This window comes from Penaeus vannamei, chromosome 3 (assembly GCF_042767895.1).
Source record: "Penaeus vannamei isolate JL-2024 chromosome 3, ASM4276789v1, whole genome shotgun sequence".
Taxonomy (NCBI): Eukaryota; Metazoa; Arthropoda; class Malacostraca; order Decapoda; family Penaeidae; genus Penaeus; species Penaeus vannamei.
In genome coordinates this window covers 51,640,280-51,657,779 of record NC_091551.1, presented here as the reverse complement: position 1 = coordinate 51,657,779, position 17,500 = coordinate 51,640,280, and the positions used below count along the sequence as shown (strand labels likewise).

General features: G+C 40.7%; 1 protein-coding gene across 1 annotated transcript; it reads left to right on the top strand.

Annotated features, from left to right (window-relative positions):
- The first annotated feature begins 3,793 nt into the window (after window positions 1-3,793).
- On the top strand, window positions 3,794-16,737 carry LOC113807855 (neuronal acetylcholine receptor subunit alpha-7-like). The gene is made up of 9 exons (XM_070138909.1): window positions 3,794-3,870; window positions 6,912-7,045; window positions 7,827-7,871; window positions 8,798-8,910; window positions 9,967-10,180; window positions 12,361-12,535; window positions 13,064-13,216; window positions 14,514-14,677; window positions 16,181-16,737. Exons 1-9 carry the CDS (start codon window positions 3,795-3,797, stop codon window positions 16,376-16,378), a joined length of 1,272 nt encoding a protein of 423 aa, XP_069995010.1. The 5' UTR covers window position 3,794; the 3' UTR covers window positions 16,379-16,737.
- The last annotated feature ends 763 nt before the right edge of the window (window positions 16,738-17,500 follow it).

Genomic DNA, 17,500 nt, shown 5'->3' with positions numbered 1-17,500 from the left:
CACTCCACAAAATCCCTTATTATTCACCTCACGGCCCTATGCACCATTCTGTAGGCACGAGGGAAAACAATTATATCAGAAGGTTTATTATCTTCGTTAATTAAGCTAATCTAGTTTTCGTCTCTCTCCACCTGCGTCATTTCCCCCTTACTTCTCTCTCGTTCCTCTCCTCTGTATCTTTATTTCCACTCTTTCATTTTCTTTCTTTCTCTCCTTTTTTTCTTTCTTTCTCTCACTTTCTCTTTTCATTTCTCTTTCTTTTCTCTCTCTCTCCATCTGATATCTCCTCTTTTCCTACTCCCTTTTCTTTTGTTTTTCTCCTATCACTCTCTGTTCCTCTGTTTCTTTCTTTCTTTCCCCTCTTGCCTTCATTTCCTTCTTTTCCATTTTCTTCCCTTTTCCCCTAATTCCTCTTCTTTCCCCTTTATCTATTTCCCCTCTGACTCTCCTGATCTTTCTTTAAATTCTCAACCTCTTTCTCACCCCCCCCCCCCCCAGTTTCTATCCCTCTCTCCTCCCCCTCTCTTTCTCCCTTTCCCCTTTCCTCTTCCTCCCTTTCCCCCCTTTCTCCTCTGCTCTTTCCCCCTTTCCCCTCTCCTCTTCCTCTCTCTCCCCTCTCCTTATAACCCAGTTATTTCTATATCATATTACTATATTCTACATATCCATATAATCTTACATGTTAGTCACATACGTATCTTCACACATACATATACATGTTACATGAATCTTCACACATACGTATACATATGCATATACGCCTGATTATTGCTTCCCATTGCTTATTCCTCTCTTCTTACCACACTAGACATTCCAGTGTTATGTCTATCCCTTCCACAAGAGCTATGTATTGATGTAACGCTTGCTTGTTCGTTACCGGTTGTCACATGCCAACTACGTGACTGAAGGTGCTGTCACACTGGCACTTTTTCCGTCAATTTTGTAACAAATATATTTTACATAAATACGTACCTTTCTTAATATAGCTCTTGATTTGAGTATGCTTGTCTGAAAAAGTTGACGGAAAGGTTTTCAGACGGAAACGATCATCATCGTCTGACTGGAAAATCGACAATTGGCTCAAAACTTGACAAAATTTCCGAAAATTGTCATAAAAATTGACGGAAAAAGTGCTAGTGTGACAGCACCTTTAGAGCGATCTTTAGACCACTGTATAAGAGATGAGGAGATGGAGGCAGATTCCCTGTGATGAGCCAAGGAGCAACATTAAACATTTAATATTCAGTAAAGGGGTCAAGACATCTTGGTTGTCTACCTTAAACCCTAAGCTCGCCATCTACCATACTCTTGTAGGGACCATCATTCGAGCTCCTACTTTCTTGCTATTTTCCTCTCTTTCCCCTCTTCTTTTCCTCTCTTTCTCCTCTTCTTCACTTTCTCCTACCATCTTCCTCTCTTTCTCCTCTCCTCTTCTTCCCTTTCCCCTCTTCTATTCTTGTATATCTTCTCTCCTTTTCTGTACATTCTCTTCCCCTCTTCCTCCCATTCTCCTCTCCTCCTCCTCACTTTCCTCTCTCCTCTTCCTCCCTTCCTCCTTTTCTATTCTTTCTTATTTCCGCTCCTTTTTTCCCATTCTCTTCTCCTCTTCTTCTCATTCTCCTCTCCTCTTCCTCCCTTCATTCTTAATCCCCCTTACTCCTTGGTTTAATAGATTTACAAAGCATTAAGGAACCACGTTGGCCAGTCTGTGATATAGTCCCACTCCCATAGCACACACAAATACACACATACAAGTACAAACACACAAGGGAACACACACCTTAGTACACAGACACAAGGGAACACACACCTTAGTACACAGACACAAGGGAACACACACCTTAGTACACAGACACAAGGGAACACACACCTTAGTACACAGACACAAGGGAACACACACCTTAGTACACAGACACAAGGGAACACACACCTTAGTACACAGACACAAGGGAACACACACCTTAGTACACAGACACAAGGGAACACAACCTTAGTACACAGACACAAGGGAACACACACCTTAGTACACATACGCACCTTAGTACACATACACACTCCATACACACACAGAGGACAAACGGAACTCACCGAACAAGCACAATAACACACGCAGGCACACCCATACACGACACCACACACCGTATAGTCAAGGCATAGAAACAACACCATTATCTCAAATCACCACACTCCTGCACTCTTAAAATACGTTTTGGTTGAATGAATTGCACGTCAATTCTTGCAAAAGGAGGTCCCGTGTTGACCAACTTGTGACAACTTCGATTTAGTGGAGAAGAAAAAGTTAAATTGGGACTGTGGTTTCAATTGATACACGGGAGTTGTGACCAAAGTGGATAGAGGTTTAGAGTAAAGTTTAATTACTCTACAACTCAGTGTCTTCGTCTATTTGCCTGTAGATACTGTTGGGTCCAAGTTTTTTCGAAAGTGGAGGAGTGGGGGAGGGGGTGGGGGAGTCAAGTTGATCAGTCAGTAATCCTTGTACTGGCATAGATGTTTTATCCAAAAGCTTCGGCTAAAAGAATGCCCCCGAAATAGTGTGTGTGTGTGTGCGTGTGTGTGTATGTGTATGTGTGTGTGTATGTGTATGTATATGTGTGTGTGTGTGTGTGTGTGTGTGTGTGTGTGTGTGTGTCTGTGTGTGTGTTTGCATATATACATAGAAATGTATGTTTATGCATGTGTATTTTTTTATTTTGGGTAAGATCGAGACTTTCAAGGCTCCGGATATAACATACAAACACACACACACAAACTTATATTATATAAACACACACGTATAACATACACATACACACACACAAGCTTATATTATATAAACACACACGTATAACATACACATACACACACACACAAACACGCGCACACACACACGCACACACACACACACACATATATATATTATGCTTTGATATTATTATTTTAACGTTGGGTTGGTAGTGTGTGAACTCGAGCTACAGTTGCCAATTGAATACATCGCGTGAGAGGTGATGTTCATTCATTTCTTTTATTAATTACTTCTTTTCGTAGATACAATTTATATTAATTTTCTCTCTCTCTCTCTCTCTCTCTCTCTCTCTCTCTCTCTCTCTCGCTCTCTCTCTCTCTCGCTCTCTCTCTCTCTCGCTCTCTCTCTCTCTCTCTCACTCTACGAAGTTCAAGTTACTTATAAAACAGGAACAAAGTGTACGACAAAGAAAGAAAGAAAAAAGAAAAAAACAAAAACAACAACAAAAACAAACAAACAAACAAAGGAAACGCGAAAAAAACTACAGTATGTTCGTTCTCGTATCTCTTAAAAACTTCGGAATGCCGTCAAGTTCACAACATCACTTGAAGGGGCTGTTGTATGGGCGCCACACTACGCCGAGAAGCAACGCGAGGAGGTCGTGTTATCGGCGGTTGTGAATTTGGCTCGTGTAGTTTCGTTGTTAACTGTTCTGTGAATGGTTTGTGCTGTGAGTTGTTCTTTCAATTGTCTGTTTTGCTGTGTATTGTCATTCAAAATTTATTCATATTGTGATAAACACACACACACACGCACACGCACACGCACACGCACACGCACACGCACACACACACACACACACACACACATGCACATACACACAAATTTATATATATGTATATATATATATATATATATATATATATATTTATATATATATATATATATATATGTATATATATATATTCACACACATATGGGTGTGTGTACATGCACGTATATATGTTTACATGCACGTATGTATACGTGTCTGTATCTCCACCAGAGCGAAATGCGAGGTTTCAAAGACACCGAAATTAACCATGTCTCCGTATTTCTACTGTGGCTGCTGCTGTCTTGCCGTGCGGGTGAGTGAGTCCTCAGTCGTTGTATTATTAAAGGATCATCTTACGCGAACAGAAAGGGTTCACTCTCACTCTTTCTCGTAGTTCTCTCACTTTCTTAACTCTTCCTCACTCCCTTCCTCTGTCTTCTTCTCTCCGTCTCTTTAATTTCCTCTTCCTTTGCTTCCATTTCTTTACGATTCCCGTATCTTATTCTCCTCTCTGTGTTCATGTTCCTCTCTTACACTTTACCCTGTATATCTCACTCTCTACCTTGCTTATCTTTCACTCGCTACCTTGTTTATCTAACTCTCTCTCTATACCTTGTTTATCTTTCTCTCTCTCTCTGTGTCATTACCATTTCATGAGCCTAGATTATTCGCCGAATTTCGGGCGTCTTGCAGAGGAAACCATTAACCCGAGTTGACGCGGGCGCCAGCGGCTACAGCCTCTCTCTTCCTCTCTCGCTCCCTTCTCCCTCTGCCTCCTTCTCTCTTCCTCTCTCTGCCTCCTTATTTCTTCCTCTCTCGCTTCCTTATTTCTTCCTCTCTCGCTTCCTTATTTCTTCCTTTCTCGCTTCCTTCTGTCTTTATTTCTTCCTCACTCGCTTCCTTCTCTCTATCTGCCTCCTCATCTCTTCCTCTCTCTCTCTGCCTCCTTATTTCTTCCTCTCTCTCTCTGCCTCCTTATTTCTTCCTCTCTCGCTGCCTTATTTCTTTCTCGCTTCCTTCTCTCTCTGCCTCCTTATTTCTCCCTCTCTCGCTTCCTTCTCTCTCTTCCTCCTTATTTCTTCCTCTTCATCTCTCGCTCCCTTCTCTCTCTGCCTCCTTATCTCTTCCTCTCTCTGCCTCCTTATTTCTTTCTCTCTCTGCCTCCTTATTTCCTTCTCTCTCTGCTTCCTTATTTCTCCCTCTCTCGCTTCCTTCTCTCTCTGCTTCCTTATTTCTTCCTCTCTCGCTTCCTTCTCCCTCTGTTTCCTTATTTCATCTCTCTATCTGTCTCCTTATTTCCTCCTTTCTCCCTCTGCCTACTCATTTCTTCCTCTCTCGCTTCCTTATCTCTCTGCCTCCTTATTTCTTCCTCTCTCCCTCCCTTGCTCTCTTCTCTCTTCTTCCCTTCTCCTGTCTCTCCTCCCCTCATCACCCGTCTCTATTTCTCTTCTGTTCTCCACCTGCTCTTCGTAGACGACCATCATCACATTATCATTTTTCATATTTATCTCTGCTCTCCTTCCCTCATCCTCTGCCTATTATCTTTTTTCTGTTTTTGTTATCTCTGCATTCATGCATATACACATACATGTATATATATACATAAATAAATACTTAAATGCATACATACATACACTAACACATACATACATATATACATACATACATACACATACATATTTACATACATACTTCATTTACTTCATTCACTTCTCCACGAAATGCCATTTTCACTTTTTGTGCATTATGAACTCCGTCAAGGTCAAGTTTGTGGAAACGTTGGTTAGTTTGTTTGTTCTTAGGTTTGCAGGTTAATAAAAAAAAACAACTTATGATTTTTTTTTTTTAATGAAAAAATTTCCTGGGGTGTGTTAGCCTGACTTAAATGCCATTAAATTTTGGTGGTGATCCCCCGGTTTGGAAATATGTCGTTATTCGCGGACACTTCAAGGCAAAAAATGACAATGTATGGGCTATAACCTGCGAGCAAAGGAAGTTTATGGTGCGAGCAACAGTGATCGTTTTTCATCAAAGTATTAGACCTACGAACATTTAACTACAAGCCACGAGCGACCAGGTTTTTTTTTCTTTCCGGTTTAATTGTTCGTCTTTTCTGAGCGGAACAGTGGGACTAAATAATTCCATGATAATGAATGAATGAGTAGTGATATAAACGATTGAACGGACAGCACGTGTAGAAGGACACGTGAGAATCCTTTCGACTCTGGAAATTCCCAACAACGTCCTTATGAAAAATCAAACCCCTACGCATTTTGTAATTAAGTAATTGTTATTCACTTTTGTTGTAAGATATGGATGGATTTTGTTGTTGTTGTGTTAGTTCATTCGGAATTCGAATATCTGCGGGAAGGAATATGGAAGATCGGTGTCACTGCGAGCATTTGCAGGGCTGGCCGCTTTTCCGTAGCAGTATTTCTGCCGTTTTCTAAACATTAAATGGTAAAGAAAACGGATATAGATAAAACTGAACCATACACTATGATAAACCGATGAATATTAGATTATAGTAGCAGTGCAAATGGTCAGATTCTGATGAATATAGGATCCCCTGTGTACTTGTTCATTGCACTGCATAAAACAATATACAATAGATACATTATTAAGCCAAAAATGTAACAGCATTCAACCTAATATGCACCTGCATCTCTTTATAGAAAATGCATTTGATGTATAACGTAAGAAAATGCGACATTGAACATGTAAACGACTTATAAAAAAATACTATTCATAGTGAGTGTGTTTCAGGGTTGAAGGCCCAGCTGGAAGATCCAGCTGAAGTGACATCGGATGAAATTCCCATGATAGTTTCAAAATATTTTATGTTCAATTTATTTGAACATGGTGAAAGTGTTTTGATAATGTTTTGAATACTTTTCATTTCCATTTAACCATCTGCAGAAAAAAGAAAGAAAGAAAGAAAGAAAGAAGAAGAAAAACAGCCTAGAGAGAGAGAGAGAGAGAGAGAGAGAATCCGCAGTGACGTCACCATCGGTCGGTCATCTAGTTTTCGTTAAATTATTATCATTATTAATGTAATTCTTCAAGCGTAATTTTTTTTCTTGCATCAGTGACCCTACTGCTTTGGCGGAGGTATGCGCTCTCTGAGTGCTAGGTATTGTTGTCATTTATTCTTATTCTGATTCTTATTGTTAAGATTAATAATCATTAATTATCATTAGTATCATTATTATTACTATTATTATTATTGTTTTTGTGATTATCATTACCATTATGATGATAATGATCATTATTACCATTATTATTATCATCATTATCCTTTCTATCATCCCTGTTATCTATCTTTATTAATACTATCATCATCTTTTTTCACAGAATCCATTCCGAAGAGGATCGACCTGGAGAAGAAGTTTTTGGAGTCAATACCCAGAGATTACGACCCGAGACAGAGACCTAACGACACAATCCAAATATCTGTAGGTCGTTTGTCATTCATGGATGTTAGACTGGTAAGGAAGGGACCTCCTTTTTCGCTGTTTTTGATGTTTTGTTTGTGTTTTAAGTGTTAGTGTGGATGGTTATTATATCCACCACGATGTTTTTGATAGCGTTGGTTTGTTAGTTTGTTAGTCGGATCGTACTATAACTAAAAAAAAGTTATGAACAGATTTGTATGATTTTTTAAATTTCTATTTTATCCTTTTATTAATTATTTTACCAGACGTGTGTCGTATCCAACTTAGGTGCCAGTAAATTTTGTATCCAGGAATTTTAAAAATGAATACATCAGTTACTATTATTAAAAATTAACACATCAGTTACCCAGGGTTAACTAATATTATTGTTAACATTGCGAAATAGGGACAACTTTTCTCATTTGAACTGTAGTTATTATCCTATTGCCTTGGCGGAGGTATGCGCTCTCTCAGTAGTTAGGGTGTTGTAGTTGGTGTGGGATTATTGTTATTATTCTTATTATTGCTTTATCATTATTGTTATTATCATCACTATTATCATTATCATCATCACTATTATTATTATCATCATCACTATTATCATTATCATCATCATCACTATTATCATGATCATCATCATCACTATTATCATTATCATCATCACTATTATCATTATCATCATCATTATTATCAGTGTTATTATAATTTCTCTCATTACCACCATTCATATTAGCCACATTACTATCAGTATTATACCTAATATCATTACAATTTGTATTAATTCTATAAATATTACCGCCATTACTGCTATGATTAATTCTTTCTCCCATGAAAGGATGAAGCCACAAACACCATTGACATTCTGTGCAGTTTTCCCCTCGTAAGTATTAAACGTTGGTTTTCCTTTGCCTTTTGATATGGTATTGCATATACATCATTATTTTTAATTCCGTTATCATTATTATTATTATTATCATCATCATCATCATCATCATCATCTTTACCATTATTATCATCATATATTATTACCATCATTATCTTTACGTGTACCATATGGGGGAGGCTGTGCATTCACCCAGCAATGTATATATTAATTCATTTATTTCCTAAAAATGTAATTTGTGAACAGAAACCTTTTAAGCAGATCAGTGGTCGAGTTTCAACAGTGGAATTTAGGTTCTATATTCGAACCCACCAGAATGAGTACGGATAAAGTCCTATTGATACCTAATGTCGTTTTGATTGGCCAAAAATGGTGGGAAATATGAATAATTGATTGGTATCTGGTGTTCATCCCTATTTTGGGTGAAATTTGGTGTCAGAATCCCAATTGCGTTCGATTAAGAATTAAGATTAAGAGGGTGGCAGCCGTGTAAAAAGATTTGGGTCAATTCAGTTTAACTTGCATAGGGGAGCTTTCCCTGGATATCGGGCTAACATATGTGGCTTAGCCTGTTTCATAAGGCCAACATAACAACGTAATTACTATGATGACTGGACTGCATTTTGGCTTTCCAGCTTCCGAAGAGCTTTAATAATTTATTTCTGATTTTTTTTCTCTCTCTCTGGTCCATTTTACCATTACTATCATTACTTTTATCTTTTATCATTATGATTATCTTCGTTTTCCTTATTTTATTATCATCATCAGTGTCCTTCTCCTCCGCCTCCTCCATCACCATCTCATTCTTCCTCCTTATCATCATTCTCATCACATTTATCAATATCCACCTCTTCCTCCTCCCTCATCATCACTACAGACTTCCTCCTCCTCCTTCTCGTAATCATCTTTATCGTTACCTCTAGTCCTGGGAAGACAGCCGGTTGACGAGAGACTGGAGAAAAGACTATGATTTTTCCGTGCCAATCGTAGTGCCCATTCGTTTTCTGTGGACACCGGACATCATCAATTACAGTCCGTGAGAATTATGTTTTTCTTCATTTTTTTCTGCGCCTTTTAGAGGCTGTGTGTTTGTGGATATGTTTGTAAGTAGATAGAAGTTTGTATCTATGTGTGTAGAGAGATAAATGGATTGACTGATAGATAGATAGATAAATAGAGAGATGAGCTAGAGAGAGAAATGAACGAGAAAAAGAAAGAAAAATGAGCGAGAGAGAGAGAGAGAGAGAGAGAGAGAGAGAGAGAGAGAGAGAGAGAGAGAGAGAGAGAGAGAGAGAGAGAGAGAGAGAGAGAGAGAGAGGTAGAGATGAGCGAGATAGATAGATAGATCGAGAGAGATGGGCGAGATAGATAGATAGAGATATATAGATAGATAGATAGAGAGGCAGATAGACAGGCGGAGTGATTGGATGTTAGATTATTGTCAGTGTTGCATCATTCTGCAAACATAATTTTGTTTTTGAGTGATTGAGAAATATTTACACTGCAGGTAAAACAAATAGAAACTGTTCTAAATACATCTTTCCTATTTCGAAGCGAACTGTCCACTTCGCTGTCACAACTTTTTATTTCCTAAACCTTTCCTAACTATTATGAGTTCTAGTTAACCATTGGTTAATCCTGCTATATTTTTAAATGCTTGTACCGTACGGTCTATATTTTTGTTAATTGCATCTATTAATTTGAAACATCATTTGCGTTTCACACGTCTGTATGTAACAGAATTAGCATATATATACATGTATGACATACACACACACACACACACATATAAATATATATATATATATATATATATATATATATATATATATATATATATATATATATATATATATGTGTGTGTGTGTGTGTGTGTGTGTGTGTGTGTCAGAGAGAGAGAGAGAGAGAGAGAGAGAGAGAGAGAGAGAGAGAGAGAGAGAGAGAGAGAGAGAGAGAGAGAGAGAGAGAGAGAGAGAAAAGGAGCATATGTGTAGAACAGAAGAAATTCAGAGAGAGAAAGAAATCACAAAGAATAAATGTAAAGAAGCTATATTACGAGAATTTATTACTAATTATTTTAATATATCCCCAGACGAAGTTTAGAAGATGAATCGATCTTCAGGAATCCATTCACTTACGTATACTTGGACGGCGGAGTCAATTTCTTTTCAACCTCTCGACTGAGGTCTCCGTGTCGCGCAGATCTCACCCGCTGGCCTTACGACGTGTATGCTTGCAAGATTAAAATGGGGAGTAAAACTTACCATGGATACCAGGTCGATTTTATAGTCGACGGGGAGGTTGAGGTACGTCTGAGTATATCTATTTTACTCATTAAGGAACTGATAGAGGTTTATATATGTTTGGTAAATTTGGAAATGCAACCCCACACCATTTTTTTGGGTGAATGGAATAATTATCCAATAGCTTTCGTCGTATTTCGAACGAATCTAGCATTCATTTTCTTCGCAAACGAAGCATAACTACGATATCGGTCTCGATGCCTGGGGAAGGTATGTTAGGCGTATATATTAAGGAATCCCGAGAAATATAGGTAGAATAATAGCAAGCATAGTATATTAACACATTTACGGGTTGTGGCAGCCCCCCACCCCCCGCCTGGTCTGCAAATCTTTACCTCGTATGTTCCGGCAGGAGAGAGTCCGGGCAAACCAGGTATCTGACACGTTTTCAGTAGATATAGGGGGCTTCGACCCCTTATATCCCCTTTCAAGTGGGGGGGGGAGGCTACCCACCCCTGCCTGGTCTGCAAATCTTTACCTCGTATGTTCCGGCAGGAGAGAGCCCAGACCCAGGAACAGTTTTAACCTCATCTTACCTTCAGCCTTCACTCCAGATGGGTCAGGCTGCGGGTCACTGGGATCGTCGGGGTATTCCAGGTCGCTGTTGGCGGGAATTGCGTTCGCTTACAGTAAAGTTACACTGCTTTCTTTGTTTTATTTTTGGACCCTTTTCCATGCGCTACAAACCCTCTGATGTCTGTCATTTCTGTAATGACACGGTGTCTTACAGTGCGGGTATTATTCTTCCACTAGAAGTGATCTCGTAGATTTAGTAAGATGGCTTCATTATTTCGGTGATGTTTCGCGGTGGAATCGAAATAATTGTTCTCACAACCTACACGCTGTCTAGCCATGATGGAACTGATTTGAATTTCAACGGTCATCTCCTAGGCCCAGCTTCTATTGTCACGTGATGATCTATTCCGTACCTGATTGGTTCTGTTGAGCGTCTGTGTTCCACGTCACGTTCACGCACGAATCTAATTGGATCATTTGATTTCCCGCGCATACGTCATCCGCTACAAATCCGTCCGATTTCCCGTCGCTCTTAACGACTTTTTTGTCATTGTGTCGCGGCGTTGGAGGCGGAAGGTTACTGCGGCTCCTGGAGATCGCGGATTTTATGCCCTCTATAACTCCGTAATTATCAATTTGCGAAGAAAATGGTATTGAAGAAAACTGGCATAGAATGGTAAGCTCAGATTATTTAAATTAGGTGTGGCGTTGCATCTACAATAATACCATGTTTTTTTTTTAATTTATTTACTGATTTGTTTGTTAGCTTGTTTATTTATTTATGTTTTTATTCGTCTACTTAATTATCTATTTATTCGTTTTTAAGTGAAATGATGTTTGAGGAATTGGGGATTAGGGGAGAAAGTGGAGCAAGATTAGTTTGAGGGGATTAGATTTTTATTTCTTTTTCTTTCTCTCTGTGTTACTTCTTTGTTATTTTCTTTTATGATTTTTATCTTATTGCTATATATATATATGTATATATATATTTTTTCTTTCTTTCTTTCTTTCTTTCTTTATTCTTTCTTTCTTTCTTTCTTTCTTTCTTTCTTTCTTTCTTTCTTTCTTTCTTTCTTTCTTTCTTTCTTTCTTTCTTTCTTTCTTTCTTTCTTTTTTCTTTCTTTTTTTTTCTTTTTTTTAATTAATTTCGTTCAGGTTGAGATCAAATATTGTATTTGAATGAGATTATGTATAACAATGAATGGAAGTAAAGTTTACTATGTATTCATATTTTTTTCTCTTGGTCCATTTAAATTTAGCAGAGAAACCCTGATTATTATTATTATTATTTAAAAAAAATATGAACCCGTCTATTTTTTGTTTGATTGTTTTAACTCTTTTTATTTCTCTCTCCCTCTCCCTCAATCCTTCCCTCCCTCCCTCTCCCTCCCCCTCCCCCTCCCCCTCCCCCCCTTCCTTCTCCCTCTCCTTCCCCCTCACCCTCTCACTCCCCCCCCATTTCTCCCCCTCCCCCTTTCCCTCCCTCCCCCTCTCCCTCCCCCCTTCCTCCCCTATCCCTCTCCCCCCTCCCTCCCCCTTTCCCCCTATTCCTCCCTTCCCCTTCTCCCCTCCCTCTCCTTCCTCCCACCCTCCCCCTCCCCCTCACCCTCCCCTCCCCTCTCCCCCTCCCCCCTCCATCCTTCCCCCCCCCTTCCCACCACCACCAGTTCTCGGAAACGGACCCCTCGATCTCCGGCTGGGAGGTCACGGACGCGGAGGTCATCAAGCGAGAGAACTTTTACGCGTGTTGTGATGAGCCGTATCCCGTGTTGCACCTTGACGTCACGGTCCGGCGCCACGTGTCCGAGTCCTTGCGAGCGCTCCTGTGGATCCCCGTGTTTAGTATGGAGTATTTTTTTGTTTTTGTTCGTTTTTTTTTTGTGTGTGTGTGATTATGTATTTTTTTGCGGGTATTTTTTGTTGTTTTTGTTATTGTTATTATTATTGTTATTATTATTATTATTATTATTATTATTATTATTATTATTATTATTATTATTATTATTATTATCATTATTCTTTACGGTTTTGTTATTAGTTTGATTAGATTTTCATATTTGTAATGCATGTATTTCTTTTGTATCTTTATATTAGCCTTTGTATGTATGTGTGTACATACATACACACACACACACACACACACACACACACACACACACACACACACACACACACACACACACACACACACACGCACACGCACGCACACACACACACACACACACACACACACACACACACACACACACACACACACACACACACATACACATATGCGTATATTTATATTTACTTACTCACCCTCCATACACACACACACACACACACTCACCCCCCCCCACACACCTCCCCCTTCCTCTCCCCCGGCAGGTTTCCTTCTCCTGACGCTCATGGTGTTCCTGTTGCCTCCTGACGCCGAGGAGAAGGTCACCCTCGGAGGATTCTGTCTCGTCCTCGAAGCCCTCTTCTTCGGTTACGTCTCCTACGCCTCGGGGTTCTCGCACTCGCAGGCGCCCGCTATAGGTAGGTGGGCTGGACTTGGTTATAGTGGGGATTGGGTTGGTTTGGCTTGATTTGGTTTGGTTTGGCTTGGTTTAGTTTGATTTGGTTTGGTTTGGTTTGACTTGGTTTGGTTTGATCTGGTTTGACTTGGTTTGATGTAGCTTGGTTTGGTTTGGTTTGTCTTGGTTTGATGTAGCGTGGTTTGGTTTGAATTGGTTCGACTTGGTTTGATCTGGTTTGAATTGGTTTGGTTTAGCTTGTTTTTGTTTGACTTGGTTTGAATTGGCTTGGTTTAGTTTGACTTGATTTAAATTGCTTTGGTTTTATTTAACTTGATTTGGTTTGCTTTGCTATTGTTTAACTCGGTTTGATCTGGTTTGGTTTGTACTGTCTTGGTTTAATTTGGCTTGATTTGGTTTGAATTGATTTGTCTTGGCTTGATTTCGTATTGTTTCGACTTTTCTACCGATTTGACCTGGCTTGACTTCGTTTGATTTGGCTTGGCTTGGTGCGAACTTATTTGATTTCGTCCGTTTGTTTGTGTTATTAGATTATTTCATTTTCTATGTGGTTACACACTTGCAAGATTACTTCATGTTTTTTTTTTACATATTGCAGTGGTTTTTTGTATTCATCTTTCTATTTTCTGTCTCTGTGTGTCTGCATCTCTCTCTCTCTCTCTCTCTGTCTGTTTGTCTCTCTCTCTGTCTCTCTGTCTCTCTCTCATTCTCGCTTTCTATCTCTTTCTCCTTCCCTACCTCCCTCTCCCCCCCCCTCTCTCTCTCTATATATATATATATGTATTCTTTTTTTTTTTTTTTTTTTTTTTTTTTTACCCAAGAAAATGCTATTCTGGCTGTTAATGGTAAGGAACTCTTTGTTATCACAAATAAAAGAATGAAATTTTGTTTTTACTTCTGGTCATTATAGAAGTAGCGAGTAAATTATACAAATTATAAATCTTGCTATATCTGGTATCTGAAAGCGCACTCCCATTGGCTAAAGGTGATGACGTCATTTTAGCTCCGCCCCCTTTTTGTCCCCAGCATTTTGTACAGTATTTTATGGTAGGTGCTATTTCAGTGGATTTTCTTTGAAATTGATTCAATGAGGACATTGGAGAGAAAATAAGCGTAAAAGAAATCAATAAAATATTAGATGAATAAATATTTGATATTTGAATAAAGGTGATGAGGCGGGGCTTCGCTCGGAAGTTGCCAACTAGGATATTTATCAAGGAGTGGGTCTACCTGTGTTAAAGATACCTTGATCGTCACCATAAACAACCACCTAACCCCCCCCCCCTTTCCACCCACAGTCGTGTTGTCAGGTCACCTCTTCTCGTACACCGCGTCGTGTGTCATGGTGTCAGTCCTGATAGTGAGGTTGGCACGTGGCCCCCACCCCTCCCCCCTCCCCCCCTGCTGTCGCTTCCTCGCTCCCGTGGCCTCCTGCTTGTGTCTGGGGAACTACAGTGCTATGGTGAGTAGTGTCATATAGTGTTTCTTTACATGGGTTGTCGCTTCCTCCCTTCCTTTGTCTCGTGTGTGTTATGGTGAGTAGTGTGTGTGTGTGTGTGTGTGTGTGTGTGTTGACTATCTATCTTTGTGTGTCTGTCTGTATGTCTCCGTGTCTATGTCTGTCTGTCTCTGTCTCTGTCTGTCTGTCTGTCTGTCTGTCTGTCTGTCTGTCTCTCTCTCTCTCTCTTTCTCTTTCTCTTTCTCTCTCTCTCTCTCTCTCTCTCCCTCCCTCTCTCTCTCTCTCTCTCTCTCTCACTCTCTCTCTCTCTCTCTCTCTCTCTCTCTCTCTCTCTCTCTCTCTCATTCTCTCCTTCTCCCTCTCCCTCTCCCTCTCCTTCTCCCTCTCCCTCTCCCTCCCTCCTTCCCTCTCCCTCCCTCCCTCCTTACCTCTCCCTTTCCTCCTACTCTCTCTTTCTCTCTCTTTCCCATTCTCTTTCTTTAATGCCATAGTATCTCTCTACTTCTCATTTCTCTCCCTCGTTCCTCTTGCCAAGTACCCGAGAAAATGGAAGTACTGCGCCATGTTGAATAGTGCCAGGGTGCCATTCTTCTCATGCTGTCCCTTGGTTCCTCCCCATTTGCCTTTGTGTCTCATGGTGCACCGGAAATTCTTTGATAAAGATATGAGGGTTCTTTTTTGGGGGCTTTTGTGTGGAAGTTTTGCGTCGCTAATGGGGAGATATATTGTATTTATTTTTTTAATTTCTATTTTCTTTTGGACTGGTTGTGTGTCTATATTTTTGTTTATTTGTCTGTTGTCTGCCAGCCTCTCTCTCTTTTTCTTTCTGTCTGTCTGTCTGTCTGTCTGTCTCTGTCTCTCTCTCTCTCTCTTTCTTTCTCTCTCCCACTTCCCTCGCCCTCCCATTATCCCTCTCTCACCTCCCATCCTCCTTTTCCCGCCTTCCCTCCTCCGTGCTCCCATCCTCCTGTTGCCTCCTTCCCTCTCCCACCTCCCATGCTCCTTCTCCCTCCCACCCTTCCTTCCTCCTCCTCCCTCCCCATCCTTCCCTCTCTCACCTCCAGTCCTCCCTCCCTCCCTTCCTCCCTCCTTCCCTCTTCCACCTCCAATCCTCCCTTCCTCCCTCCTTCCCTCTTCCACCTCCAATCCTCCCTTCCTCCCTCCTTCCTCTTCCACCTCCAATCCTCCCTTCTTCCCCTCTCCCATCCTCCTTCCCTCTCCCACCTCCCATCATCCCTCCATCCCTCTCCCCCCACCCTCCCATCCTCCTTCCCTCATCCCTCACCCACCTTCCCTCCCATACTCCCTCCGTCCTTCCTCCCCCCCACCCACCCTCTCCTTCCCTCCACCTCCCATATCTCTCTCTCCCTCCCCCTTCTCTCCACCTCCCATCTCTCTCTCTCTCTCTCTCCCTCTCCCTTCTCTCCACCTCCCATCTCTCTCTCTCTCTCTTTCTCTCTCCCCCTTCTCTCATATATCCCACCAACCCAACCCCTCTTATTACAGCTCAGACGAAACTCAACCAACAAGAGAGACACCCTGGAACTTTCTCACGCCCGTAACGAAGAGACACGCCCACCACCACAGCAAGAAAGCCACGCCCACGAGTACCTCCTCCTGGCAGCTGTTGTGGATAGAGTCATGTTGATTCTTTATTTGTGTTTCTGCATCAAACACTCTCTCGTTTTCTTTGGTGTTGTGTGATTGCGTTAAGGGATCATTTTTCTTTCTTTTGTTTTTTCTTCTTCTTTTTCTTTTTTTTCTTTTGTTTTTCGTCTTGCTCTTTTTCTTATTCTTGTTTTTGTTGTTGTTCTTCTTCTCCTTTCTTGATCCTCTGCTTCATCTTTTTGATTTCCTTCTCCCTTTTTCTTTTTCTACTTTTAAGTTTCTTTTTCTTCATATTCTTTTTTTTTTCTTCTACTTCCTCTCCCATTTAACTTTCTTCTTCTCCTCCTCCTATATTTTTCTTCTTCTGCTCCTTCTTCCTTTTCTTCTTGATCTGCTTCTCCTCCTTCATTTATTTCCTCTCCTACTTCTTCTTCTTCTTCTTCTTCTTCTTCTTCTTCTTCTTCCCTCCTCCCTTCTTCTCCTCCTCCTCCTCCTCCCGCCCCATCCTCCTTCCTCCTCCTCCTCCTCCTCCTCCTCCTCCTCCTCCTCCTCCACCTCCCTCCTCCTCCTCCTCCCTCCTCCTCCCCCACCCCCTCCTCCTCTTCCTTCTTCAAAATCTCTTTTCTTCTCCGTCTGTTCTTATAATTTTCTCGAGACTCGAAGAAAAATAAAAGACAACCCTTTCTTAAGTCCATTCTTCAGGAAATAATTAAACCAAGCTAATTATAGCATAAGGAGAGAGGAAAAACGACCTTAAATGACAAGGAGTAACATGAATATGTACAGAGGTGGTGGGGGGGGAGGGGGAGGGTGTTGGGGGTAGGGGTAGGGAGATGGGGGAGGGGGAGGGGTTGGGTGTTGGGGTAGGGGGAGAGGGGAACAGGGGGAGGGGGGGAGGCGTGTTTAAGGCAGTACCCTGGTATTCTTTAATATAAAAAAAATAGATGAAATAGAGTAATATGAAAAGATAGATGAATAAAATAAGAGAAAAAAAGGAGAGAGAGGCGTAGTTTTGATTTACAGAAAATAAAAAAAACAATAAATGGTAAAATTTACTTTATAAATAAAAGAATAAAAAAAAGAGACTCCTCAGTCGACATCCGGGAAGATTGGGAAAAAAATCATCAACTTTTCAAGTTCTCGTTGTTGTCGTAGGGTTTGGGTGTGTGTGTGTGGGGGGGAAGTCTAGGTCCCTTACCTAAGATCTTAGCTATCTCC

Excerpts from the sequence above, each read along its gene's own strand:
- LOC113807855 (XM_070138909.1), top strand. The coding sequence starts at position 3,795 with ATGCGAGGTTTCAAAGACACCGAAATTAACCATGTCTCCGTATTTCTA. Across the intron at positions 10,181-12,360 it reads TAGTCGACGGGGAGGTTGAG|TTCTCGGAAACGGACCCCTC; the intron begins GTACGTCTGAGT and ends CACCACCACCAG. Across the intron at positions 13,217-14,513 it reads CTCGCAGGCGCCCGCTATAG|TCGTGTTGTCAGGTCACCTC; the intron begins GTAGGTGGGCTG and ends TTCCACCCACAG.